The sequence below is a fragment of the Alosa pseudoharengus genome, unplaced genomic scaffold, assembly GCF_046254945.1.
Source record: "Alosa pseudoharengus isolate Yale_2024_CS ecotype anadromous, Long Island Sound unplaced genomic scaffold, YU_APseudo_1.1 YU_APseudo_1.1_scf_24, whole genome shotgun sequence".
In the NCBI taxonomy this organism is placed as follows: Eukaryota; Metazoa; Chordata; class Actinopteri; order Clupeiformes; family Clupeidae; genus Alosa; species Alosa pseudoharengus.
In genome coordinates this window covers 19,506,041-19,533,540 of record NW_027468689.1, presented here as the reverse complement: position 1 = coordinate 19,533,540, position 27,500 = coordinate 19,506,041, and the positions used below count along the sequence as shown (strand labels likewise).

The window sequence follows — 27,500 nt, the reverse complement described above, 5'->3', positions numbered from 1 at the left end:
GGTGGGGTAGCTTTATGTGGTTCCCTCTAAACTGCAGCCAGAGGACCAAGGCAGTGTGCTAACGTTGCTAGCACTGTTAGCATCGCTCTGATAGCCTGCCAGAGGCTAAGCCATGGCTCCAGGCCCAAGCCAAGACAAATGCACTCTGCCTGATTCCTAGTGCTAATGAACGCTATTAATTACATACGAAACGGGATTCTTTCGGTTGTTTTTAATAAGCTCCCCGGGCCTAGGGGTGGTTTCCTCGAGTGTCTTGGGGTGTGCTGTGCAGAAAGCGAAGCTGTCAGGGTATTTGTCAGAGATGGCTGCCTGGATCCAAGACACCCAAGATAAACAACATGTGGGTTTTATGTTGCAAGACAGGCGGCCTGCCAGACACTTTCTCTCATTCTCTCTCTCTCTCTCTCTCTCTCTCTCTCTCTTGTGTCTCATGACTTCTCATAAACAGATACACAATGATGCATAACCATGAAACACACACACGCAAATCACACACACAGACATACGCACACGCACACACGCACATACACACACACACACAAACACACACAGACACACAAACCCACACAAACATATACACACCCAAACACAAATTCACAAATGCTTGGTGACAGCCAGAAAGAAAATAATGCTTGGATGAGGAGGCCAGAGCTTGGGCTTTCAAACTGGCCCATGCCCAAGCTCTCTCACATTCAGAGATGAAGTCGGGAGACAAACACGACTTCCTCATAAACACTGAAACTTCAGCATGTATGCAACTCTAACGATTCCTGATAGCCATGTCATGATACCTCATCTAGGAAAAACCCTGGGCTGTTCCAGAGTGCTCTCGTATCTTAGATCTAATTAAGGAGACTCTCCTATAGACCTCTACTGTAACTCCCCTAATTAAGAAGACTCTTCTACATAGACGTCTACTAGGATTCTCCTGAGGTCACTCTCCTCGATTTATGCTAGGACTCTCCTAATGAAGGAGACTCTCTTAGACTTCTTACAAGGACTCTCCTAATGGAGGAGACACTCCTATAGACTTCTACTTTGACTCTTTTAAGGAAAGAGATTCTCCTAGACTCCTACTTGGATTCTCCTGAAGGAGACTTTCATAGACTCCTACTTGGACTCTCCTAATGAAGGAGACTGTTTCATAGACTCCTAGATGCTGGCTGACACCACACCGATTCTCAAAAGAGAATCAGTCTGGAAAGTCTTTGTTCACGTTCCAAGATTTCCAAGGGGCGTAACCGGCAGTATAATTAAACGTAAAATGGTACATTAAACTCTTACCGAATTTTTGGAAGTACAGCAAACATAACTTTCTTGTAAACAAGAAGTTTTAAATACAGTTGTTTACTCCATTCCAAAGAACATACACGTCCATGTCGTTTAACACTGACATCACCAGCGCAGCTATTGGTTTTGTTCAACAGCACTCCTAACCATACTCCTCAGTCATCATCGTATATAATCTTTGTGATTGGTTCCTGGATTTTCAGTGATTTTGGAAATCTCTTGTGAATTGGAATATGGCCAGACGGATGCGCATCAAATATGTTCCCATGTGTTCTTAAGACTTTTGCAAGACTTTTGCGGCTGATCTGGACAAGATAAGTAACTTGTTGTTCTCTTAACTCTCCAGTGCTATGTAGGCTGTTGCTGTATGTTGCTGCTACAGAGGAAGAGACAGAGTCACATGAATGCAGTGGATGGGAGCCTCAGATCTGGGTTAATCTGGTTCATTAGGCCTCGAAGCAAAGCATGCTACTAATGAGCTTAATTACATATATTCTGTGACTGGGCCTTCCATGTAGGTACAACAACAGCTGTTTACAAGGGTTAAAGACAGAACTTGTGTTCTGAGGGTCAGATTTTGTGTATGTCTCTCTCTTGTGTGTGTGTGTGTGTGTGTGTGTGTGTGTTGGATGTGGGTCAGTTGACTGTACATCTGTGAGTAAGGGGAAGAGCATGATCTGAGATCAGAGGAGTTTCTCAGAGAAATGGGCAGTAAGAGGAACAGAGGAAAGGGGGATGAAAGACATGCATGAAAGAAAGGAAAGAGAAGGAGGGAGTGAAAGAGTAAAATGGGAAAACAGACCTGGTTTATAGTTGGGCAGCTGGCTCACCCCTGGCCAAGTCTCTTCTGTGGGCACACCTAGAACCTACACACACACACACACACACAGAGAGAGAGAGAGAGAGAGGACAGGTCACACATCTGACCAAACACAGGCTAACCATGGAGATGGTGTGTGATAACAACAGCATTTTAGAGTGGAAATGGAAATGTTTGACTCAACATAAATATCACATATATATCTAAAGTGAAGAAACAAAAGTGGTGAAATAAACTCACTGCCCAGATCTTCTGGAGCTGTTCGAATACGTCGGCCACTCCAGGAAACGCTGGCGCCCCCTGCAGCATCTCAATGAAAATGCACCCCGCCCCCCTGAAGAAGAGACATGGCAAATTAAGGACATTAAGTGGATGGCTGCATTGTGATTTTTTGTCCCATCGCCTTTTTCTTTTCTTTTTTTTCAACTTTATGTTTATTGCGCAAAATAAAACATTCATATCAATCAATATGGCATTTTTCTTCTACATTCTGACTAATACAAATCCAAAGCCATTTATCACCTCTGATCCAATCACCTTTTTAATCCTCTCTCCTTTAACCTTGATGGAAAACGTCAAGGAAAGATACAAAGATGAATTCGAGGAATTCAAGGATTTGCAGACTGTACAACTGATCTGGCCCACTGACCTATCCAACGGTCTACTATCATACTATCATCTGACTACCACCCTCACCCAATGGGACACACAGAAAGAGCCAAAGCACTGTGCAGGGGCGCTGGAGCATGGCAAGCGATAGAGAGATTTCAGACTTAGGGCCCAAGTTCTGCGGCGATATAGATAGTGGGAATCTACTTCAAGGGGGGGGACTCTGAAATGGGCGAGACCTTCTCCGGTGAAATTGAATAAACCAATCACATGCAACCAGTGTTAAATTGACGTACAGTATCTATCTATCTATCTGACCTATCTATCTATCTTTTATTAATTAACTTCGGCCTGACTATGCCCACTTTATGCATCTGACTTCGCACTGGCCACCGTGCACATACACTGTCAGCAAAATACGCTATCAAACTTGCACCATTAGACGACCACGGGACAACCAATGTCTGCTTACGCCAATCAGAGATCACATTTTGTGTGAGTCTGATTCTGGCGACTGTTCATTCTACTTTGAAATTCGTCAAGTTAGTCTATTAAAGTATATTAAATGGACACCTGTCAAAACTGTTTTGCATGTCCAAAGAAAATATTTGATTTGTGTTTGTTCTGACCAAGGCTTACATTTTGACAGTCAAATCGTAAGTAATTCGGACCCTGCAATGACAACAATTCTGTCAATCGTGTTATGTCAATTCAGCTTAGTGAGAGGAGAGTTAAGGGGGCACATCTGGTAGACCACTGGTGTTTTACTCTCTGGTTTTTGGGTGGTCCACTGGTGGGATAAAGACAAATAGCGCATTGTTTTGCCACTTCTGGTTAAAGGTTTTTTTATTTGTTTTATTTATACTTTTTTAAATATTTTTTGTTATACTGTTGATAATCATGCCAAGCTAAACTGAAGATACTGGTCCTAGAGTGAACCATACACAACATCATGTCCATTAATTATTTTCTAAATGCAATTATTCTGAACTGTTTTATTTCACAAATTGGTTCCGGATCTCATCATGGAGATGAGTGTTTATTCCTCAAATTCAACACTAACATTGCCCTCCCTTACAGAAATGTCAGGTTTCTGGCGAAGCTGCTGCAAATTTGCGGCAAGGTCATATTTTCACATGCAAATTAGGTTTCTGGGAAATAGTTGCAGTTAACTTTTGGTAATGTTGCAGCAAATTTGCAGCAATGTCATTATGCAAATTAGGTTTGTCACCAGAAGTTCATTGGAAGTTTGCCATTATTGGCTAAGTGTGGTGGCAAATCACTGGCGAACACATTTGACACTAGTGGCAAACTTCTCATTGTTGCCAGAACTTTGCCTCTAGCGGCCAACACTGGCATACTTCTGCCAATATTTTCTAGCTCTAGCAAATCTGCCGCAAACATTTAATTTTTGTAAGGGCTCTTCTGCACCAAATTCCTTGTGGCTCTTCTGGTGTGGGCCATCTTCAGTGTGCCCTCTCTGTTTTTGGGTACACCTGCCAGCAGGTGGCTGCTGCGGCTGCTTATTCACCTGCAGCGCAGTGGCTCGTCCAACAAACTCTACATGCTCAACCTGACCACCATGGACCTGTGTTTCAATCTGTTCATAATTCCTTATGTGCTCAATATGTTTGTCTGGCATGACACCATGTTTGTTTGGATTACTTGGTTCTTGATGCCTTTCAACCTTTGTGGACGGCCCCTGTTTATAGCCTGCATTTGTGTTGACTGCTACATGGCTGTAGTTCACCCCATCTCATACATGCAGATGACTAACGGGAGACACAGGAGGGTCCTGTGTGCACTGGTCTGGCTTCTCACAGTGTTTTTTGGTTCGTGGATGTTGATTTCATTTGAGTTTTTAGCCGCCTTCATATTGTTAGTTCTCTTAGTGCCTGTCATTGGCTTCTGTATTCTTTCTATCCTCTGTGCTCTGAGAAAGACAGCTCCGTCAGGAAGGAGTGAAATCCGCCCACTGAAATGGAGAGCATCATCATCATGATTAACAACCTGGTCACGACTAGTGTCCTACCCTCCTCTGACGATCATGTACCAATTCTAGACCCTGATGAATATGAGCGAATAGGAGATTGTTTGTAACGTGGTGTGTCCTAGTACAATCAGTGCAACATTAGGGAGCACCATCATGCCTATGCTCTATCTGGGGAATCTGGGGAAACTAAAGTGACCTAGTACTAAATGATTCCCAAAGTTGTATGAGTGCACTTACACAAACTCCTAACTTTTAGTATTCTTCTTTCAGGCTTTTAGGCTCTTAACAGCACTGTAATACAGTAGACTAGTCAAACACAATATTAACATTTTCATCAAGCCATCAGTTTGTGCCTTCAATTATTTGTCTATCTATTTAACCACAACATGACATGGTATGTAGCCTAGTCACAGTCCAGAACCAACCAACTGAAACCAAGGCATCACGTAGGCCTAAGTACCACACATGTTGCACAGGCTTACATGCCTCTCTCCTGTGGCACTCAGTCAGGTGGGTATGAATGATCTGATTTATCACCTTCTTTATCCTTTCAAAGTCCTTAGTTCTTTCATTGGATGAATTTGTGCCATAATAGGCGTTTTTATGTTGCTAATCTGAGGAATGGAACTGGCTATGTAAAGAACATATATTTGGTTCTCACATTTAATAGGTTCTATTGGTCCTACTCGAGGTACGAGTGGCAACAATTATCATCTATTGATGAAAACTGTAGAGCTTAGTCATGTATAAGTTCTCCCTCGACAGGGATCGTTCAAATACATGGAATCTCTCCTTGGACCACTGCCTACCACTAAGCCTACCAGGCTTAGGGTCTGGGCATTTGTTCTTGGCACTGTATATAAATAAAAATTGAATTGAATGGAGTTGACCTCTGGAAGGGTCAGATGCTCGGCTTTCCAGCTGTTGTTATCCCGGGAGAAGATCCTGAGTTACCGTGCTGCTGCATTTGTTTATTAGTGTGTTTAAAACATTCCAGCATTTTCGGAAAAGGGATAATCTGCGTTTTGCTTCATGAGCAGTCCAAACAGTTGTTTCCAATCTGAGTGTGTGTGTGTGTGTGTGTGTGTGTGTGTGTGTGTGTGTGTCTGCATGTGTGTGTGTGTGTGTGCGTGTATCTGTGTTGGACCCACAGGTTGGCATTTGATGGACCAAATGAATCACTGGTTTTGGCTCAACTCAGGCCTCACCTCTCCATGCCATGGCCTCACTGTTTCCGTTGGACACCATCGCCATGGAAAAGCAACATGGGATTGATTGACAGCTAAAATTTGGGTCATTCCAGCACTGCGCTTTCAGGCATATTTTTATGCTGCTCTAAATGATTGATTGATGAGTGTGTGTGTGTGTTTGTATGTCTCTGTGTGTGTGTGTGTGTGTGTGTGTGTGTGTGTGTGTGTGTGTGTGTGTGTGTGTGTTTGTGTGTGAGAAAGAGTGTGTGTGTATGTGTGTCTCTGTGTGGCTGCTCACCAAATGTCTAGCGCTGTTGAGTAGTCGGTGGAGCCCAGCAGGACATCGGGGGGTCGATACCACAAGGTCACAACCTCTGCGGAGTAGGTCTGACAGGGAATGGACTTGGAGCGAGCCAGACCTACAGGAGGTCAGGAACACTGGGGACTTAGAATGGACTTCCAATTTGTCTCTTTAATATATTACAGTGTGTATGTGTGTGTGTGTGTGTGTGTGTGTCCATCTGTGTGTGTGTGTGTGTGTGTGTATGTGTGTGTGTGTGTGTGTGTGTGTGTCCATCTGTGTGTGTGTGTGTGTGTGTGTGTGTGTGTGTTGGCATCTGTGTTTGTGTGTGTGTGTGTGTGTCTGTCTGTGTGTGTCTGTTTATGTGAGAGAGAGGGATGGAGAGAGAGAGAGAGAGAGAGAGAGAGAGAGAGAGAGAGAGAGAGAGAGAGAGAGAGAGAGAGAGAGAGAAGACCCACCAAAGTCTGCTAGTTTGAGTTCTCCTAGGTAGCTGATGAGAAGGTTCTGCGGTTTCAGGTCTCGGTGGAGAATTCTGTGGCCGTGGATGTATGACAGACCTCTCAGCAACTGGAACATGAAGATCTGACGTGCGCCAACACACAACAAGGGAATGGAAGAGAGAAAGTCATTGTAATTAGTAGTGTTACAATTACCATAATTTCCAACCATGCAAAGGCATTTTTTCCAACATGCCAAGTAAATTCACCTTATAGATAGATAGATAGATAGATAGATAGATAGATAGATAGATAGATAGATACTTTATTGATCCCCAGGGGAAATTCAAGGTCTCAGTAGCATACAGACATCACACACACATTCACTAACAGAAAAAAGTAATTAAAAGTATATAATATAAAAAACACAACTAAGCAATAAGGACAGTAGAAGATAAAGAATATACTAAATATACTAAAATACAAATTATACTAAATAACACTTAATCTAAATCAATTCTAAAAACAGTATCCACATAGTGGGTGATTAATCAAGAGGCGCTTGCAATAACTGAGGCAGGGACTGAGCCTGTGATTCTCTGTGCATAGTAAGGTAAGGTGCTCTGTGTGAGTGAGTGTCATGGTGATGGTGCAAATGAGTCCAACAGTGCAACAGTGCAAGAATAAAGTCTAGAGACCAGCATCAAATAAATATGGACATATCAGCGAGTAGGCAAGGTAATATAAAAAAAAACTATAGAAAAAACAATATCTATATATCTATAGAAAAGGTATAAGTGTGGCCACAATTCGGCTGTGGCATGGAGGGAGGGGTTATGCATATGTGCTAATGTGCTAATATAGCATGCAAACAGTGAGGCAGAAGACAGTGGTAAAAAGTGGCTAGTGGTCGGACAGACAGTACCCAAACATGGAGGGGGTGAAGAGGCAGACAGACTATGCGGAGAAGTCTATCTCTCCTCTTCCCTTAAGTGAAGCATTGAACAGTTCAATGGCCCTGGGGACAAATGACTTCCTCGGTCTGTCTGTTGTGCAAGGCAGTGAGCGAAGTCTCCAGCTGATCAGGCTCTTCTGCTTTACAATAGTGCTGTGGAGTGGATGACACTCATAGACCTCTCCGGAATAAGTCCCGCCTCCGAAACATCCGGATCCACCCAACTTCCGGGCGTCGAATGTCTATGGGAAGTAACATGGCGTTTCGAAATATCATATCTGTCAAACATCTGTAGGTGGCGAAGTAGAAAAAAATGGTGGGCTGATTGGCCTACACATTGCCATCTAGTTTCCACTGGATTTTTTTGATTCACGCGTGATTTCTTCTTCTTTGTGCTTCCTCCCCAGCATACCACTGCATAGAAGAGGACGCTGGCAACAACAGACTGGTAGAACATCCTGAGGAGCTTGCTGCACACATTGAAGGACCGCAGCCTCCTCAGGAAGTACGGCCTGCTCTGCCCTTTCTTGTAGAGTGCGTCAGTGTTGGCTGACCAGTCCAGTTTATTGTCCAGGTGGAGACCCAGATACTTGTAGGTGCTTACCACCTCCTCATTGACCCCATCAATGGAGACTGGTAGCAGAGTGGGCTTAGACCTGCGGAAATGCACCATTGCACAAAGTCCTCCACCAGGCTCCTGTACTCCTCCTCCTGCTCGTTCCTGATACACCCCACAATTGCAGTATCGTCAGAAAACTTCTGCATGTGGCATGACTCGGTGTTGTAGCAGAAGTCAGATGTGTACAGGGTGAACAGGACTGGAGAGAGCACAGTTCCTTGTGGCGCTCCGGTGCTGCTGATCACAGTGTCAGCGAGACAGTTCTTCAGTCTGACGAACTGTGGTCGCTCGGTCAGGTAATCTGTAATCCAGGTTACCAGGTGAGCGTCCACACCCATCTGCAAGAGCTTGTCTCCCAATCTGAGGGGTTGGATGGTGTTAAAAGCACTTGAGAAATCAAAGAACATGATTCTCACAGCACTTTGCCCCTTGTCTAGGTTATTCTTATTAAAAATAATGAAACATACATACAAAAAGATTAATTAAACAAAAGCTAAAAAAGAAGAAAGCTGTTGAAGGAATAAAGAGTATAAAACCAAAATAAACTAATCAACATTGACACTGATAAAGAGGTAATGCTTTATAATTGTATTTTTTAAACTTTTGCTTCCTCAATGATTGCTTTTTCTTTTCCACCAATCTATTAAGGCTCCTCAAAAAAAAAAAAAAACTCCAAAAAATGATTTAATCCTCTTAAATAGTTATACCCCAGCGCATAGGCTCACACTACCAGCTTGTACTTAATGTTTTGAGCCAACACACCTGGACTTCTCAAATGTAGCCTCTCTTAGTTTATTTGGGGTTTACCACAAACAACCTCACTTTTTCTCGAGCTAGACACTTTTTCTCTCGACATGGCAATGAGAGGAGAGACTGGATAATGGAAACAGCTGAGCAGACGCATCAAGGACAAGAGAACAGTCTCCTGCCTGCGGTAACACTCTCTCTGTATGTGTGTGTGTGTGTGTGTGTGTGTGTGAGAGTGTGTGTCTGTGCACTGCCACTAGCTGGGTTTCTGTTCAGCTCACTTGTATATTCTACGCACATTCATGAAAATTCGGCTCATGGACATGTGCATTTGTGTGCATTTACATCCACTTTGTTGCACGAGTTAAAAATTGGCATCGCCTATTCTAGGGAAGATTGTCGTTGATCGTGGAATCGAAACGTAAGGTCGTCAGAGCAACGTTTACGGAAACACAGAGGTAGAAATGCAACTGAAATGCAAATATATGTGAATACATTGTTTCCATCAACTTTTAATCGATGGGAAAATGAATGTCATTGGTTGCAAATGGGGGTGCAGTCATGAAGCACTGGCCACTGGTGAATGAAAGTGTGATGGCAGGAATGTTTTCAAATACATTTGGTGACAAATGACTGAAAATCAACCACAGAGCTAAGCAATAGTGTGCAGCTAAGCAACAGGAGTTTTTAAATGCATATGCTCAGGCAAAGGAAAGATAAACACATGGCATTGCCTCGTATTCCAACCACATAAATGTAAAAGAAAAACTTTCACAACACAACATCACAAACTGTATTGCTAAAAGACACCACTTTTGCATATCAAGTACCGTATGCTAAACTTTTAAAAACTTTTGAAGTTTCACTAGCACCCTTGCTGTTGTTGGTGTTATTAAGGTTATTGTGTATTCAAACTCCTTACGGCTGTTTTAAATCATTCAACATCATGCAGGTCGAGAGGGTTAGACAAACAGTTTCAGACAGAAACGCTGTCATGCCTCCATAAGAACTGGGCCAGTTTTAGCAGCGCCTCTGCCAAGGCACAGATGTCAGGTCAGGTCTCACACAAAAACAAACACACACACACACACACACATTGTATATGAAAACAAACAAACACACACACACGCACACAGACACACACACACACACACACACACACACACACACACACACACACACACACACACACACACACACACACACACACAGTATATTAGTATAGTATGCCTTTGTAAGAGCTCGGCCAGTTCAAGCAGCATCCCTGCCAACACACTGATCTCAGGTCAGGTCTTACCCTCACGTTATACGGGTTCAGGCCTCCTGGGTGCTGGGACATGTACTGAGCCAAGTCTGTTTGCTGAGAGAGAGAGAGAGAGAGAGAGAGAGAAGAGAGAGAGAGGAATGAAGGGAGAGAGAGATGGAGAGTGATAAAGGGAGAAAAAAACAGAAAGAGAGGAAGACAGAATAACATGGATAACCAAGAAGAGTGATAACAGGGAAATGAGAGAAGGAAAGAGAAAAGAGGAATTTAAAAGCAGGAGAGAGAGAATGAGAGAGAGAGAGAGAGAAGGGAGAGAATAGCAGAGAGCGAGAAGGCAAAGAAGAAGAAAAGGAAAGTGAGGGAAGAGAAAGACAAAAAAGGAGAAGTAGAAAAAAGGATGAGTAGAAGAAAAAACAGAAAAAATAAAAGATTACGGTAACTCAGTGCAGTCGTAGCAGGCTAACTAGAATATGTTTCAACTTATATTTCTTTCGAAATGTTGACAATTCTGCACTCAATATGGATATTCTATATAATATATGACTGACAGAAAAATATATAAGTTTGCTTTTACATGGCTTAGGATACGTCAAGCACCTGAGCCACATTAAGGTGTCATGGCGACGCCCATTGTTGGCTGGAGAATATCGTGGATACTATTAGGCATGTCTAAAAGCAAAGCCACTGTGCTGTCCCTATCTGTGATGAGAGAGTGAGGATGATGATGGTGCAAACTCACCACATACTCAAAGACAAAGGTCAGAGACTCTCTCGTATGAATGATGTCGTGGAGTAAAACTATATTGGCATGCTTCAGTCCTTTCAGAAGAGAGGCTGGGGAAAAGACACACAAGGTACAGTTATACCATGAGTTATGTCAGAGAATGAACTCTCAGAGAATGAACTCTCTCTCTCACACACACACATGAGTACACATGCACACTTACCCACACACATAAACATAGTTTGTGCTATTCTACCTTCTCTGATGGCGGTGAAAGGGACGCCCTCCTCTGTCTTCATGCGGATAACTTTCAGTGCCACCAAGTGTCCATTTATCCTGTTACACACACACACACACACAAAAGCCTGTTAGAACCAGAGGGGGAGGAAGACTCATGCAAGATTCATCTATTTGAATATACACTTTTCTAACTCTCTCGCTAACACAATCTCTAACACAAGATATTGCAGAGAATGATTATGAAGAAAATAAAGGCTATAAAAAACATTTGAACCTGTGTTTATTTCAACATGTAATGACTTTTATTGAAATCAACTGGTTAAGTAAAGGGTCTTTTGAAGGTTTTTCTCTCACACAAATGGACACACACACACACACACACACACACACACACACACACACACACACACACACACACAGGATGAGAGATGACCTTATAAAAGGCGGATTCAGCTGATGGAGGTTGTGCTTTATGGCTGTGTTGGTAACAGCCATACTGAGGGGGCCCAATAAATGAGCCTGGGAAACGAGCAGCAGCTCGTCTACGTTGGGTTAGGCCCCCTACCCTGCAACTCTCCACTCTGCACACACTCAAACACTACTGGAGATTTGTGTGTGTGTGTGTGTGTGTGTGTGTGTGTGTGTGTGTGTGTGTGTGTGTGTGTGTGTGTGTGTATGTGTGAGTGCCCACCTGCTAATTCCCTTGTACACCGTTGCGTAGGTTCCCTCTCCCAGCTTCTCCAGATTCAGGTAGGATGTGGCTGTGCCGAACTGGAGACCAGTGTTCTAAAAGGAAACAGACAGACACACACACACACACACACACACACACACACACACACACACACACACACACACACACACACACATACATATTTCTGTGAAGTAAAACAAACACACAGTAGGATTTGCATGTTTGCAATTGTTACATTTGTATTTTGCTTTAAAATTCAAAAAGTAGCAAAAAATGTGTGTGCATTGACATGTATTTGTGTTTTTTCTGTGATTGTGTGTAGATATTTGTGTGTATATGTGTATGTGTATGTGTATGTGTATGTGTATGTGTATGTGTATGTGTATGTGTATGTGTATGTGTATGTGTATGTGTATGTGTATGTGTGTGTGTGTCTGCGTGTCTGTGTGTGTACTCCCTCACCCATTGAAACTCCTGTTGGAAGCTCTTCCCCCCGAGCGGGTCACTGTTGCTGCGGCCCCTGTGGACCCTCAGACGGCGCACCTGCAGAGTGTGGAACCAGTGGGGTTGGGGCGTCTCGCTGTAGGAGCCCTCACCCAGCTGGGACAGACAGGGCGGGCAGCGGGAGAGAGAAAGACAAACAAATGGATCAGAACACCATAAAGGCTACCATAAAGGCCCTTTTTAAACTATTCTTTGACTATTGCCCTTCTATGCTTTTATCAACTATTCTTGTTTGCTTTTATGTGAAGCATATTGAATGACCTCTGTGTATGAAATGCGCTATATAAATAAAGCTGACTTGACTTGACTTGACTTGACAAACAGTGGGACAGAGATTGACAAGCATTGTTTCATTGTAAATCTGTCTGTGTTCCCTTTACATTAGATCCTGGTGTTATTTTTGTAGTATAGTATAGTATAGTATAGTATAGTATAGTATAGTATAGTGTGTTGAACATTTTATTGGGATTTTCAAAAGTTTTTACAATGATTTATTATAGATATATGGCCAATGACATACAAAAGAAAATCAACAATGACAATGACAGTAACAGCAAAGGCATCAATCAATATCTGAGCCCTATTTCTAAAACAGATAGTCTGAGGTGGAGGTGTAGTGTGTTTAGGTTGTGTTATTTTAACAGTGGGAAAAAGGTATCCACAGCAGACACATAGTTAAAAAGGTTTGTCCTTAAGTTTCTGAATCATGGGTGTGTTTGGAAGCGCTCGTACCTTGGCAAATTGCTATTGTAACAGCAGGTTTGCCCAATGCTATGAAGTAACCCATCTCTGCAGATGAAACAGACCTGCGTATTGTGCAGAATTAGCTCAACACACATGTGTTTAGTTAACCATACACTCAACACAGACTATTTACGATGTTTATGTGTTCACCAATGATACAACTTTAAAGGAATGATCATGATTATCAAAGCTATACAACAAACAAGTAGGCGTCAAGTCTTGCTCTGCACAGTGTTAGCACAGTGTAGGTCTTCACCCAGTTAATTTACAACACTTGAAATAAACTGAAGAGTTTTTCTGTTAGAATTCTCCGCTGGCTCTCAAATAAGAAAACAGAAGACAAGACACAGTACCTAAATGAATGCATCTGTATTGTCTTATCTTTCTTGAATAAAAATGTGGTGTTAAAAAAACAATAAAACAAAAAACTCCTATTTCCTCCGTAAAAATTCACACACATGACTAACACAGCTTTGACTATGTATTAATATGGCACAGGTCACAAAACAATAATAACAATCTTTCACATTTTAATCTTTTTCTTTCTTTATCTTTTGCCTGATTGCCTGCTGCATGTGCATGTACTGTATGTAAGCCTGGGTTGTGTACCAGCCTATGTAGTACGTGAACATAAGGCTATCTTGACGACACGCTCATAAAATACAAAACACTGCACTACTGACTTTAGACCAGGTTTTGGTTGGTCAGAGGTGCAACCATTTTCCTGTGCCCCAAGATACCACTGCACTGAAAGAAATGCACTGACCATGCGACTGAACACACCTCATTTCTGGAAAACACACTCATGGGTGGACACTGTAGGTTTGCTAGTTAAGCAGCATGGGTGCTGGGCGGGGGAACTATATCAGCAAAGGTCACAAACTAGCAAACACACGTGCGTCTAGTTTAAGAAAGTAGAGCACATCTTCAATCCCCAGACTGAATGTAGGATAAATTTGAATTTGACAGAGAGAGAGAGAGAGAGAGAGAGAGAGAGAGAGAGTTGAACAGTTTACTGGCATAATTCAACAAGCTATTTTTCTCTCAGTATTCAGTATATTTTATCATATTTCCACCAGACACACTAATCATGAGGTTTCCACCGAAATCAGATCAGCAAAACAAAGATGATGTGGTAGCAAGAGACAGAGAAAAAAGATGATACAATGTATTTCACTTAACACTTTCTATTGTATCTCTTATTTACTGTATGTGGCGGGTCAAGATAAGAAGGCAAAGTCTATCAACAAGCAAAGTCCTTGTGCATAAACTACAGCTATGGTGTGGCATGTGGGAGCATTGATCTGACCCATGAATGTCTGCGTCCTGCCCAAAATGTTGAGGTCCTGCACATGGTGTTGAATTAGCAAATTAATTGTGCCCTGTTATTAAATTAGCTATTTAATAATTAGACTTAAGAGTTTGCACTTTGCTCATCATTCAAATTAGGGCCCCTTGTGTACAGTAAAACAGTACAATACAGCTTCAGTTAGCAGCAACAGCACTCAGCATAAATGAAACCAGCGGAAAAGCAGAAGAGAGAAAGATGAGCTGCTGAAGAGAGAGGACAGGAGGAGACAAGGAGAGGGGGATGAAGGAGAGAACAGAGGAGAGGAGTGATGAGAGGGTGATAGCTAGGATTGGCATTTCAGCTTACATCACGCTTACTGAGGTACAACAGGACCTGAGGATATGCTGATACAGAAATAAAATAAATGCCCCACAGGGACATGATGCATCAGGTTTGAGAGCAAGTGTGTTTGTGTGTGTGTGTGTGTGTGTGTGTGTGTGTGTGTGTGTGTTTGCGAGAGAGACAGACAGAGGAAGAGTTATAGAACAGCATGCATGTGTGTGTTGTGCGTTTGTGTGTGTGTGTGTGTGTGTGTGTGTGTGTTCATGAGAGAGAGAGAGAGAGAGAGAGAGAGAGAGAGAGAGAGAATGTGTATGCGTGTGTTACCAGAACACACATCACACAGCCTGGCGCCAGAACACAAAGCCCAAACTGCTGTCCTCGGGGTGTGTGTGTGTGTGTGTGTGTGTGTGTGTGCTACACCACAGATGCAGCGCTATGAGTCCTCCTCCTAGTTTATGATGTCACATCCTGCCTGTGCTGCGTGGGACGTCACAGCTCCAAAAATAAACTCAAACGCCACCCCACCCCCTAACAAGGTGCCCTTCACACACACCCATGACCCATGGGAGACAACCTCATCAGCAAAAGGGCCGTGGAGGCCTGATTAATGTCAAATGTTATCATGAACAAAGCTAGCCTAGAGTCCTGATTTATGCACCATAAAGGCCTATAATGCGTTTCTCATTATGAGCTCTATGTGATTAACGCGTGTGATAAAACACTATAGGCACCAGTGACAAAGTATTACACTGAATAGAGACACTACTGTAGGAGGATTAACAAGGCAAAGCCACTCTAACTTACTGTCTGTAGCTGTGTGAAACCATTTTCATGTCTGTAGGGCAATCTGACGCTCATCTTAAATGTATTCTTCTTCAAGGGGGGGGTTTAAGATTAAGGTTTCTATTCTTACACACAAGCCACCTTCTGAACTTCTCTTCTTTTGTTTTCTCTCTTCCCTTCTTCCCCTACTTTTTCCTATGCTATCTCTTTCCCCACACTGGTCATGGTCGGGTGTCCCTTCCCCTCTCCAGAACTGGGTCATGCTCGGCATCTTGACAGAGAGTGACCGGTTTAGGCCCCCTGGCCCTGCAACTACAACAAAGGGAACAATCAAGGTGCGGTGTCACTAATGACTAAGATTGTAGTCTTTTGAGTAAAGCTGGAATGGGGGGGCATTAGTTAAAACACTCTAGTCTTTCAAGAATCTTTCCCAAATATTGTCAAAGTTGTTTGGTGTACCGAGGCCATTAGACAGTGCAGCAACAAGTACTACTCGCATAGAATAGAAGGACAGTTTGAGCACAGTTAAGTCAAGGGAAGAAGAGGGATAGTCTAGTGGTAAGTGCTAGATTAGGCATGTCCAGTTGGGATAGTCTAGTGGTCAGTGCTAGATTAGGCATGTCCAGTTGGGATAGACTAGTGGTCAGTGCTAGATTAGGCATGTCCAGTTGGGATAGTCTAGTGTCAGTGCTAGATTAGGCATGTCCAGTTGGGATAGACTAGTGGTCAGTGCTAAATCAGGCATGTCCAGTTGGGATAGTCTAGTGGTAAATGCTAGATTAGGCATGTCCAGTTGGGATAGTCTAGTGGTAAATGCTAGATTAGGCATGTCCAGTTGGGATAGTCTAGTGTCAGTGCTAGATTAGGCATGTCCAGTTGGGATAGACTAGTGGTCAGTGCTAAATCAGGCATGTCCAGTTGGGATAGTCTAGTGGTAAATGCTAGACTCGGAAGAGTGGCACATCCTGAGTCTGACACAATGGCCATTGTTGACGGTGCTATGTACAGACATACAATTCGTTCGAATTTACGTCAGCTGAGCAGAAAGGGGGAACACTGATCATATTCAGATTCCATGCAATTTTCATATAACGCATTGGAAAGCTTTTTGTGTTTTATTCAGATGTAAATTAAAAAAGCATTTCTTATTTTGATAATTCAAGCAACAGTAAAATGAAACACATCTATGTGTCTGTCATTTATATATTCTACAATGTCAGCTGATTGGTTGAGATGCTAACTCTAACTTAGGCTGGTAAGAAAAGCTGTCTCTGTAGTGGGAGCTGAACTGGAGTGCATCACTTCAATACCTGACAAAAGGACCGTGAACAAACTGATCAACATCTTGGACAATGAGTGTCATCCACTCCACAGCACTATTGTAAAGCAGAAGAGCCTGATCAGCTGGAGACTTCGCTCACTGCCTTGCACAACAGACAGACTGAGGAAGTCATTTGTCCCCAGGGCCATTGAACTGTTCAATGCTTCACTTAAGGGAAGAGGAGAGATAGACTTCTCCGCATAGTCTGTCTGCCTCTTCACCCCCTCCATGTTTGGATACTGTCTGTCCACTAGCCACTTTTTACCACTGTCTTTCTGCCTCACTGTTTGCGTGCTATATTAGCACATATGCATAACCCCTCCCTCCATGCCACAGCCGAATTGTGGCCACACTTATACCTTTTCTATAGATATATAGATATTGTTTTTTCTATAGTTTTTTTATATTACCTTGCCTACTCGCTGATATGTCCATATTTATTTGATGCTGGTCTCTAGACTTTATTCTTGCACTGTTGCACTGTTGGACTCATTTGCACCATCACCATGACACTCACTCACACAGAGCACCTTACCTTACCTTACTATGCACAGAGAATCACACACTCAGTCCCTGCCTCAGTTATTGCAAGCGCCTCTTGATTAATCACCCACTATGTGGATACTGTTTTTAGAATTGATTTAGATGGCCCTGCAACTACAACAAAGGGAACAATCAAGGTGCGGTGTCACTAATGACTAAGATTGTAGTCTTTTGAGTAAAGCTGGAATGGGGGGGCATTAGTTAAAACACTCTAGTCTTTCAAGAATCACACTTATACCTTTTCTATAGATATATAGATATTGTTTTTTCTATAGTTTTTTTATATTACCTTGCCTACTCGCTGATATGTCCATATTTATTTGATGCTGGTCTCTAGACTTTATTCTTGCACTGTTGCACTGTTGGACTCATTTGCACCATCACCATGACACTCACTCACACAGAGCACCTTACCTTACCTTACTATGCACAGAGAATCACACACTCAGTCCCTGCCTCAGTTATTGCAAGCGCCTCTTGATTAATCACCCACTATGTGGATACTGTTTTTAGAATTGATTTAGATGAAGTGTTATTTAGTATAATTTGTATTTTAGTATATTTAGTATATTCTTTATCTTCTACTGTCCTTATTGCTTAGTTGTGTTTTTTATATTATATACTTTTAATTACTTTTTTCTGCTGTTAGCAGAATGTGTGTGTGATGTCTGTTTGCTACGGAGACCTTGAATTTCTCCTGGGTATCAATAAAGTATCTATCTATCTATCTATCTATCTATCTATCTATCTATCTATCTATCTATCTATTCGCAGACCCTGACTGTCAGGCCATGCTGATGATGTCACAGGCGAGAGGAAATACAACAGTGATGTCATCCGGCACTCCAGCCAAGAACAAAGGCCGGCCTAAAACTTCTACTCTAGTATGAAGATAAGCATCTCATCTGCACGTGCACAAACACACACGCACACACACACACACACAAACACACACAAACACACACACACACGCACACACACAAACACAAAGTACCTCAGAACACGGTAGAGAGGACACACTTCTGCTCTTGGCGTAGCTTGCCAGCTCGTCCATCTCCATGTCCTCCTCCGCTCCTCTCCCAAAACTCATTTCTATTCTTCTTCGTCTCTTTCTTTCCTCCTCCTCCTCTTCCTCCTCTTTCTGCCAGTTGAACCTCTCCTCCCTCCTCCTCCCGTCCACTTCCTCCTCTTCATCCTCCTCCTCACAGAAACGACAGCACCAGGAGCAGCAGCTCCGCACGCACAACTCTCCGGCGGCCCGCACCCTCCAAAACAACTCCTCCATCTTCTCCTCCCTCTCTCTCTCTCTTTATCTCTCTCCTCCCTCGCTCTCCCTCGCTTTGCAAGCTCATATGACTAGCATGAGTGCGGTCTGCTTGGGCTGGTCCCATGACTGGCCCATCACTAGAGAGCGCAGAGCATAAACAGTCCAGCCAGCCATACACACATACACACACACACACACACACACACACACACACACACACACACACAGGCTGTCTGTCCTGCCGTGGCTAATGACAACAAGCAAGCCCATTCAATTTCACGACCATCTGTGTGTGTGTGTGTGTGTGAAAAGAGAGAGAGAGAGAGAGAGAGAGAGAGAGAGAGAGAAAAAAAAGAGAGAGAGAGAGAGAGGGGACATGGGGGGAGGACACAAGGCTGAGAAGGAATCAGAGCTGGTAGGAGGGGTACAATATCTCCCCCTCAAAATAGATTTATGGGAGAGTCGCACCAAAGTAAAGTACAGGAAATACTGCAGATGTTTTTGGACATTTTTGGTCAAACATAATCAATGCCCCTACCCTCCACCCAACACACACACACACACACACACACACACACACACACACACACACACACACACACACACACACACACACACACACACACACACACACACACACACACACACACACACAATCCACACTACGTCACTAGAATGTAAGGATGGGGAATGCCTGAAGACAAACACTAGTGTGGGAAAAGAAAACAAACAAGGACGCACTAATGCAGATGACCACAGCCGGTGTTATCTGCATAGTTAATGCATTTAGTGTTCAGTGTTGAGCAGTGTGTCTGCTAGGAAGCCTTGGTGTAGCAGCACCGCAGGGCATTGAGGGAGGTCAGACAAGCGGCTCTCTTCTGCTGGATCCACTAATGCTGGGGGGACAAGGGATGCACTGGATTCCCACACCACTGCACTCTGTGTCTCTTACTCTCTCTCTCATTGTCCTTAACTCTCTCTCTCTCTCTCTCTCTCTTTATCTTTGTTAAATCCCTCTTCTCCTCTCTGAAAATCTGTCTCTCTCTCTCTGTGTGTGTGTGTGTGTGTGTGTGTGTGTTATCTTAACAGGGATTGAGACAGCAGGCAGATAGCACAATAGAACAGAGATAGATTAGAGAGCATAGTAGATTAACAGATAACAATAAAAAAAGAGGGAGAGATGGTAGAGATGGTGGAAACTAGAAAGAAAAAAATAATCACATATAATAATCACATAAATAACAACCACACTTTTGTATGTCCATCGCATTGCTTTGGCATTACAGCTAAAGTCTTGCTAATAAAGCCTGTCTGGGGGGGAGAGAGAGGGACAGAGAGAGAGAGAGTAGAAGAGAGAGAGAGAGTAGAAGAGAGAGAGAGAGAGAGAGAGACAAGCAAGGGTAACTCCAGATTCTAACGGTCCGTCTTCACTACAGGAGGATTAGTGACTCATGTTGGACAATTAGACACATTCCCCACATACTTACTGCATGATTAAATCATTTAATCAACCCTGCCCTGTGTGTGTGTATGTGTGTGTGTGTGTGTGTGTGTGTGTGAGAGAGAGAGAGAGCGAGTGCGTGCTGAGAGACTGCCCTACTTCCTCAGCAGAGGCCGTTAGTGACCTCTCTCCACCACATTGAGTCAGCAGGAATATAAAGTCATCTTGTGTTTGCCTGTTTATTAGGTGTGTGATTTTGCTTGTGCGTCTCTGAGTGTGTCTGCATGTGTGTGTTTGTCTGTGTGTCTGTGTCAGTGAGTGAGATAGAAAGTGAGAAAGTAAGAGAAAGAGAGAGAGAGAGATAGAGAGAGAGAGAGAGAGAGAGAGAGAGAGAGAGAGAGAGAGAGAGAGAGGACAGAGAGAATGCGAGAGAGCTGTAAGTCTCGACTGCCTCCTCTTGTCTGGAGTTAGTACATGCTGAGTGAGTGGGAATGATGTGAGACTCGGAGCGTAATGGAGCGCATTATCCTGTCATGGACAGAACTGGGCAGCAGTGGACAGAGGAGAAGAGGAGGCGAAGAGACGCACAGAGAAAGGGATGGGGGGAGGGCAAAGAGGGGGGGGGGGTAGGAATATGAGAGGAAAGCAGGTAAAGAAAGAGGGTGAGAGGAGAAGTGTAGAGAAAGTGGAAAGAATGGAAGGGGAGGTCACATGAGAATAAAAGAAAAGAAAAGAAAAGAGAAGAAAAGAGAAGAGAAGAAAAGAGAAGAGAAGAGAAGAGAAGAGAAGAAAGGCAATATAAAGAGAAAAGAGGAATGGATAGGAGCTAGTGGATTGAGGGGATAAATTAAAGTTTACACTTTATAATTTAAAGTGTGTGTGGGTTTGAGAAAGAGAGGTGGCAGGATGAAGGCATTAGGTGTGTGTGTGAGTGTGAGTGAGAGAGAGAAAGAGAGAGAGAGAGAGAGAGAGATGTAGGCCGACTGAAGGCTTTAAGAGTGTGAGTGTGTGGAGGGGAGGGCTTGATTAGAGCCTCTGCAGAATGGAGAAAAGAGAGGGAGTGGGTAAAGATGAGTGAGATGGGGAGGAGAGAGGAGTGTGAGAGAGATGGAGAGATGAAGAGACAGAGGAGGGCAGAGGTGAAGAGGAGAAAGAGGAGAGAGGGATGCAGAGAAATAAGTCTCAACTTCCTCATGAAAATGGTACAGAATGTCTTTTCCCAACATTCTCCTTGCCTCTCTTCACTTCTCTTTCTTCTTCCTGCCTCTCTCTCTCTCTCTCTCTCTCTGTCATCACTTCTTCTTCTTTCCCTTTCCTTCTAGAGATACAGAAGAGACATGTGTAATGAAGCCTAAAATGGAATGTCTCTCTGGCTGGACGAGTAGTTTGCACTTCTGACTGACTGTGTGTGTGTGTGTGTGTGTGTGTGTGTGTGTGTGTGTGTGTGTGTGTGCGTGCGTGCACAAATGTGTCAGACATAGAAGAGAAGGGGCAAAGAGAAGAGAACAGAAGCAAATTATGCTGATCAGACACTCGACTTCTCAACTTTTACAGAAACTCTCTTTCTTTTCACTATTCCCTCCATTAGTCCATCCCTGTCTCTATCTCACCAGCAGGGGGTGCTAAAACAGCCTCTTTCCTCACGCTGGTTCTCTGCGCAGCAGGGAAGTTCATCTGATCTGATCAAACTGGATAAAAATCCCTTCATCCCTCTTTTGCACTTTTCCCTCATTTTCACTCTGTTGGAAAAGCAACTTTGGTATGGATGTTTTTAAGTTTGTGTAACCTCTGGCTGGGTGCAGGCTACCCTGCTGGTGCAGAATGATGATGTCACAAGGACAGGTGCCTTACCTCCTCATACCCCAGGTGTCTTTGTTTCAGACCTGCAGAATGAAAAACAAAACAAATCAGAAAGTGAAATGGACCACTTCTAATCCTAAAGTATTCAGCTATGCAACAACGCTGTACCTCTCCAATGAATGGTGTCTGAAGTTGTGTCTTGGAAGACATTAGCATGACTAACACTTCCACTGAAGATTAGCATTTAATTTGTTTGTCAATAACGTTGTGACGTGATCGCCTGACGGATCTCTGATTCATTCATGCTTGTGTCTGAAAATAACCATGTCTCTCATACGGTGTCACTGAGTGCACCACACACACACACACACACACGCGTACACGCACACACATACACTTACATCACCCCCCCACCCACTCCACAGGACACTGGCAATGCAATCGACGTCAGCAATCTGCGGACTACCAAATCAGACACATGCTACAGTAACACGCGCGCACACACACACACACACACACACACACACAAACACATACACACATTCACTGCTGATTATGGCCATGAAGGGCTTCAGAGAACACAGCTGGTGGGATTTCCGGCTTCCCTGGGGTGTGTGTGTGTGTGTGTGTGTGTGTGTTGGGGGGGGGGGGGTGGTAGTGATGCTGAGGGCTTGTGATGACCCCTCCTCCTCTCAAGACCGCTGTTAGAGGTGAAGAGGGACGCAGGTGACTCAGATGACTCATGATCGGTCACGCACTCCTACTCAGAGACCCCATTACCAGGCAGAACTGCTCTGAGCCAAGTCTGAGAGGGCAAAGAAGGGATCCTATGGGGTCAGCTATTACCTCTGGGCATTAGGGGACATTGAGAGAGCAAGAGAGTCATGGTGATTGGTGACATTGAGCTGGTTTATCCATCCAGGAGTGGGGAGACCAGGAGAATGAACAAAGAGTAGTGTGTGCTGTGTGTGTGTGTGTGTGTGTGTGTGTGTGTGCATCTGTGTGTATGTGTGTGTGTGTGTGTGTGTGTGTGTGTGTGTGTGTGTGTGTGTGTGTGTGTGTGTGTGCATCTGTGTGTATGTGTGTGTGTGTGTGTGTGTGTGTGTGTGTGTGTGTGTGTGTGTATTTGTGTGTTTGTGTCTGTGTGCATGTGTCTGTGTGTGTGTGTATGTGTGTGTCTATGTGTGTGTGTGTGTGTGTGTGTGTGTGTCTATGTGTGTGTGTCTGTGTGTGTATGTCTATTTGTGTGTGGGAGGTGAGTTGATGGACTGGTATTTGCGTGTGAGAGAGTGCATGAGGGAATAACGGAGAGAGAGAGAAAGGGAGGATCTTTTCAAGCTATACTTGAGTAAAGGGATGAAAAAAAGGGAGTGAATAGAAGACGGAGGAAAAGAGAAAGTGTGTCAGACAGACAGAGAGTTCTGCTGCATGTTGTTTGAGGAGACGAGACTTCAGAACCAGACTCCAGACTGGACACCCGGCTCAGGACTGGCAGCCCGGGTAGCTTTTTCTTTCATCGGATGGACATGACCGGCCCAGATTCTCTTAATGATCTGTCTGTGTGTGTGTGTGTGTGTGTGTCTGTGTGTGTGTGTGTGTGTGTGTCTGTGTCTGCGTCTGTGTGCATGTGCATGTGCGTGGTGAAATATCAGCCTCTTGTACAGCTTGTGGTTTTGGCCGAGAGTTCTGCTGCAGGTAGTTTGAGGAGACGAGACTCCAGACTCCAGACTGGACACCCGGCTCAGGACTGGCAGCCCGGGTAGCTTTTTCTTTTAGCCCATTCTCTTAATGATCTGTCTGTGTGTGTGTGTGAGAATGTGTGCGTGTGTGCGTGTGTGTGTGTGTGTGTGTGTGTGTGTGTGTGTGTGTATGTGTGTGTGTGTTTGTGTATCTATGTGTGTGTGTGCACATGTATCTATGTGGGTATGTGCATGTATGTGTGTGTGTGCACATGTATCTATGTGGGTATGTGCATGTATGTGTGTGTGTGCACATGCTCACGAGTGCGTTCTTGTATGCATGTGTGTGTGTATGTGTGTGTGTGTGTGTGTGTGTGTGTGTGTGTGTGTGTGTGTGTGTGTGTGTGTGTGTGTGTGAGAGAGAGAGAGAGAGAGAGAGAGAGAGAGAGAGAGAGTGTTTGTGTCTGTTAAGTCGTGCTGTCTATGGCTGTGCTCTGAGGGGACAGGGGCTCTGTGAGGTGGAACTCTTTGACTTTTTAAGGAGACAGACACATCTCTGTGGCCTGCAAAGGAAGTGGACCACATCGAACAAACGCAGTCCACTTCACATGCCATCCCAAAATACTACTCTTACCATGCCAACCACCTGCCTGATGTTGTGCCTTCCTTTGTTGAGGTTTTAAAACCCTTTCCCCGTTTATTGTTATACATGCCACCCTTAAAAGTTTTACAGTTTAACAGTGTCGTAGTCCCCCCTGGTGCTTCTCTACAAAGATTTGACACATAAATGCACACATTAGATGATTAAAGTGTTCTGGGCTTGTGGTCCGATCAGCCAGCATCTCTATGGTGCTACTTGGCAAAGCCCCAGGGCAATTAACTCAAAACTCTTTTTGGCTCACACTGCAGGCCTCCATCGACTGCAGCGCTTCTAAAATTAGACTACATGAATCCTGGAGGCCAGTGGCAATAGAGAGAGGGAGAGAGAGATGGAGAGAGGGGGGAGAGAGAGAGGGAGGGAGAGATGGAGAGAGGGGGGAGAGAGAGAGGGAGGGAGAGATGGAGAGAGGGGGGAGAGAGAGAGGGAGGGAGGGCGAGAGAGAGAGAGATGGAGAGAGGGGGGAGAGAGAGAGGGAGGGAGGGCGAGAGAGAGAGAGATATGGTCACTGTTTGACAGAGTGTAACTGGTATGACTAAGGTCAGCACTGACTAAGAAGCCAAAATCAGGAGTGATGGCCGAGGCTTAATTATCCCAGCTGTGACGCCAAGCATGACTGACGCCAATCATGGCAGGTGTGATCAGATGGCTAAACATGGCACCCCTCCACAGCACAGCTGTGGTCATACCAGTCATGCCATTTAGAAAACATTATAAAACATTATGACAGAGGCAAGGGGGAACATTCTCTGCCACGCTTTTTCTTCTGGACCAGATCTGTGGAGCATTCACTCTAAATTAGAGCCAGTTCATGTCTACAGTTAAAAGTTAAAAAGTTAAAGTTGACTGATATTTAGCAAACACTTTCATCCAAAGCGACACAGACTTGCAACGGCGACAATCAAACACAGGTCGTCCGATTATCTGTTGGTGACGAAATGTTAGGTACATCCTGAAATATCTCAATCTTAATTTCTGTAACAATTTAAGAAATGGTCATGATGATCAAGATCGCGATCACTTCTGCTATGCAACCGCGGTTTCAAGCAAAAGTCATTTGAGGCGATGAGAAGCCTCAGAGCAGTCTAGATGATCTAGCATGTTTGAAAGGAGACTTTCAGGATGAGGATGGCCTAGTTTTAGGGGGGCGTTCCATGCCTGACGTCAAGTGCATCTGAGTTCAGTGTGAGAATGTCAGTTTTGTGTCCTAAGTGTTTTGGGATGTCCCCAAACACCGTTTTGTGTATTGTGTGTGTGTGTGTGTGTGTGTGTGTGTGTGTGTGTGTGTGTGTTTGTGTGTGTGTGTGTGTGTCTGTCTGTCTGTCTGTCTGTCTGTCTGTCTGTGTGTGTGTGTGTGTGTGTCCATATCTTTCTGCCCTAAAGCATTTCTCTCTGTCTACCCATCTCTCTGCTTTTTTATTTCTGGGTGCAGAGGTATTCATGTAGAGAAGGTCAGTCAGACAGAGCAAGAGAAAGATAGAGAAAGAGAGAGAGAGAGAGAAAGAAAATGAGATGGTGATTCAGGAGGAGAGAGAAAGAGAGAGGCAGAGATAACGTGAAACAGACAAAAGAAAAGTCGTTTAGTGTTGTTGTTGTGTGTATGTGTGTGTGTGTGTGTGTGTGTGTGTGTGTGTGTGTGTGTGTGTGTGTGTGTGTGAGAGAGATTGTGCGATGAATGCTTCAGTGCACTCAGTGCTCAAAACACCTCCACAGCAGACTACCCCCCCTCTCTCTCCATCCTCTCACTCTAACACTCTTTCTTCACACTGTATTCTTTCCCCCATCCCGCTTCCTTACCTCCTACTTCTCTATCCCTTCATCCACCCATTTTCTTTCTTCTCTCTCGCTCTTTCTGTTCCTTCCATCATCTGTTTTTTTACTCCATCTTACCATTGTCCCCTCATCCATCCCCTGCATCCTCTCATGTTCAATTCCTTTCTAAACCTCTTTTATCCCTTTCCCCCTCTCTTGCTTTTTTCTCTGTCTTTCTCCATACTGCATAGTCTCCCATACTTTCCCTACATGCTGTTCCTTACTCCCATACTTTCCCTACATGCTGTTCCTTACTCCCATACTTTCCCTACATGCTGTTCCTTACTCCATCACATCCCGTGTACAACTGGATCAGTGTCTCTTTGTGTCCCTCCATTCATTTCAGACTCATGTCACTCTCTTCATCCACCACTTTTACTCATTTCTACTATCTGTTTTTCTGCCATTGTCCCCTTCCTCTAATTTGTCCACTCTTTCCTGTTCCCCTTCTTTTTCATACTTCTAATTCCATCTTCTTCTGCTGTTGTACTCTGTTGTAGGCTACTCTGTTACATCATAATGGATTTGCACTTATTTTCCCTCCTCATCTCTCCTCATCTTCTTCTTTCTTCAATCTCTTTCTCTGCCATATTTATATTTATTCATTTACTCCCATCCTTTTTCTCCTACATCATATCCTTCCTCTTCCATGTTCCTCTCTATTGTCTTGTCGTCATCCTCTTTCTATCACTTCATCATACGGTACCAACCTCTTTCCCTCCAATCGCCATGTCTCCCTGAACACAGCACACTGAGCTGGTTATGACTCTGTGATGCCTCAAATAGACAGTCGGATTATGTCTGTGTGTGTTTGTGTTAGGGCTGGGCGATATATCGGTATTACGACTACGACCGATATATTTTTGAAAACGATATGTAGTTGAGACAATATCGTAATACCGGTATTATGTCAAATAATGGGCCATTTTATCAAAGCCACTTGCTCTTCTGTGTTCAGACCATTCAGATAGCCGCAGCTCTGCTCAACTGCGCCCCTTGCGTGTGCACGTTCTCCCTCGCAGCACTACAAACTTTCAAACATGACGGACACTGAGTCAGATTTTGTTTACCTTGATCAGAGGTTGGTGCTGATGCCTATTCCGTCGGCACATCAACGGCTAGACCGAGAATTCTCGTTGTGAAATCAAAATTCCACTGGAGCTCCAAGCGGTTTTGTACACGCAGAAACACTGTTTAGCAGCTACAGCTCTTCGACTCACGGTAAAATGTAATTTTTGGTACATAGCCTAGCTAATTTAAATACACTGATGAATGCTTGCGTTTAGCGACAGTAGCAGATCTAAAGTCCTCAGGGAGACAACCTAAGCGCTGATTTTATTAAGAGGATATGCACGCGACTCGCGAGCAGTTAGGGCATCATTTTTTATGATTCCTGAAACCCCATTCAATCGTGCATAGGGATTTTTCTTAC

The 27,500-nt window shown here is 43.9% G+C and overlaps 1 protein-coding gene across 2 annotated transcripts in view; it reads right to left on the bottom strand.

Moving 5' to 3' along the window:
* The window catches only part of cdk15 (cyclin-dependent kinase 15), a 29,146-nt gene extending 10,450 nt beyond the window's left edge, over positions 1-18,696 (bottom strand). For both annotated transcript variants that reach the window (XR_012990935.1, XM_076303410.1), the window contains exons 1-10: positions 18,406-18,696; positions 12,346-12,483; positions 11,881-11,975; positions 11,206-11,285; positions 10,965-11,059; positions 10,259-10,321; positions 6,662-6,785; positions 6,201-6,321; positions 2,351-2,444; positions 2,093-2,156 (exon numbers count right to left, since the gene is read on the bottom strand). Coding sequence is in view for 1 of the 2 variants with exons in the window: in XM_076303410.1 (XP_076159525.1) it covers positions 2,093-2,156; positions 2,351-2,444; positions 6,201-6,321; positions 6,662-6,785; positions 10,259-10,321; positions 10,965-11,059; positions 11,206-11,285; positions 11,881-11,975; positions 12,346-12,483; positions 18,406-18,696 (1,165 nt within the window). In the remaining variant the exon portion in view is untranslated. The remainder of the gene's footprint in view (positions 1-2,092; positions 2,157-2,350; positions 2,445-6,200; positions 6,322-6,661; positions 6,786-10,258; positions 10,322-10,964; positions 11,060-11,205; positions 11,286-11,880; positions 11,976-12,345; positions 12,484-18,405) is intronic.
* Between the last annotated feature and the right edge of the window lie 8,804 nt (positions 18,697-27,500).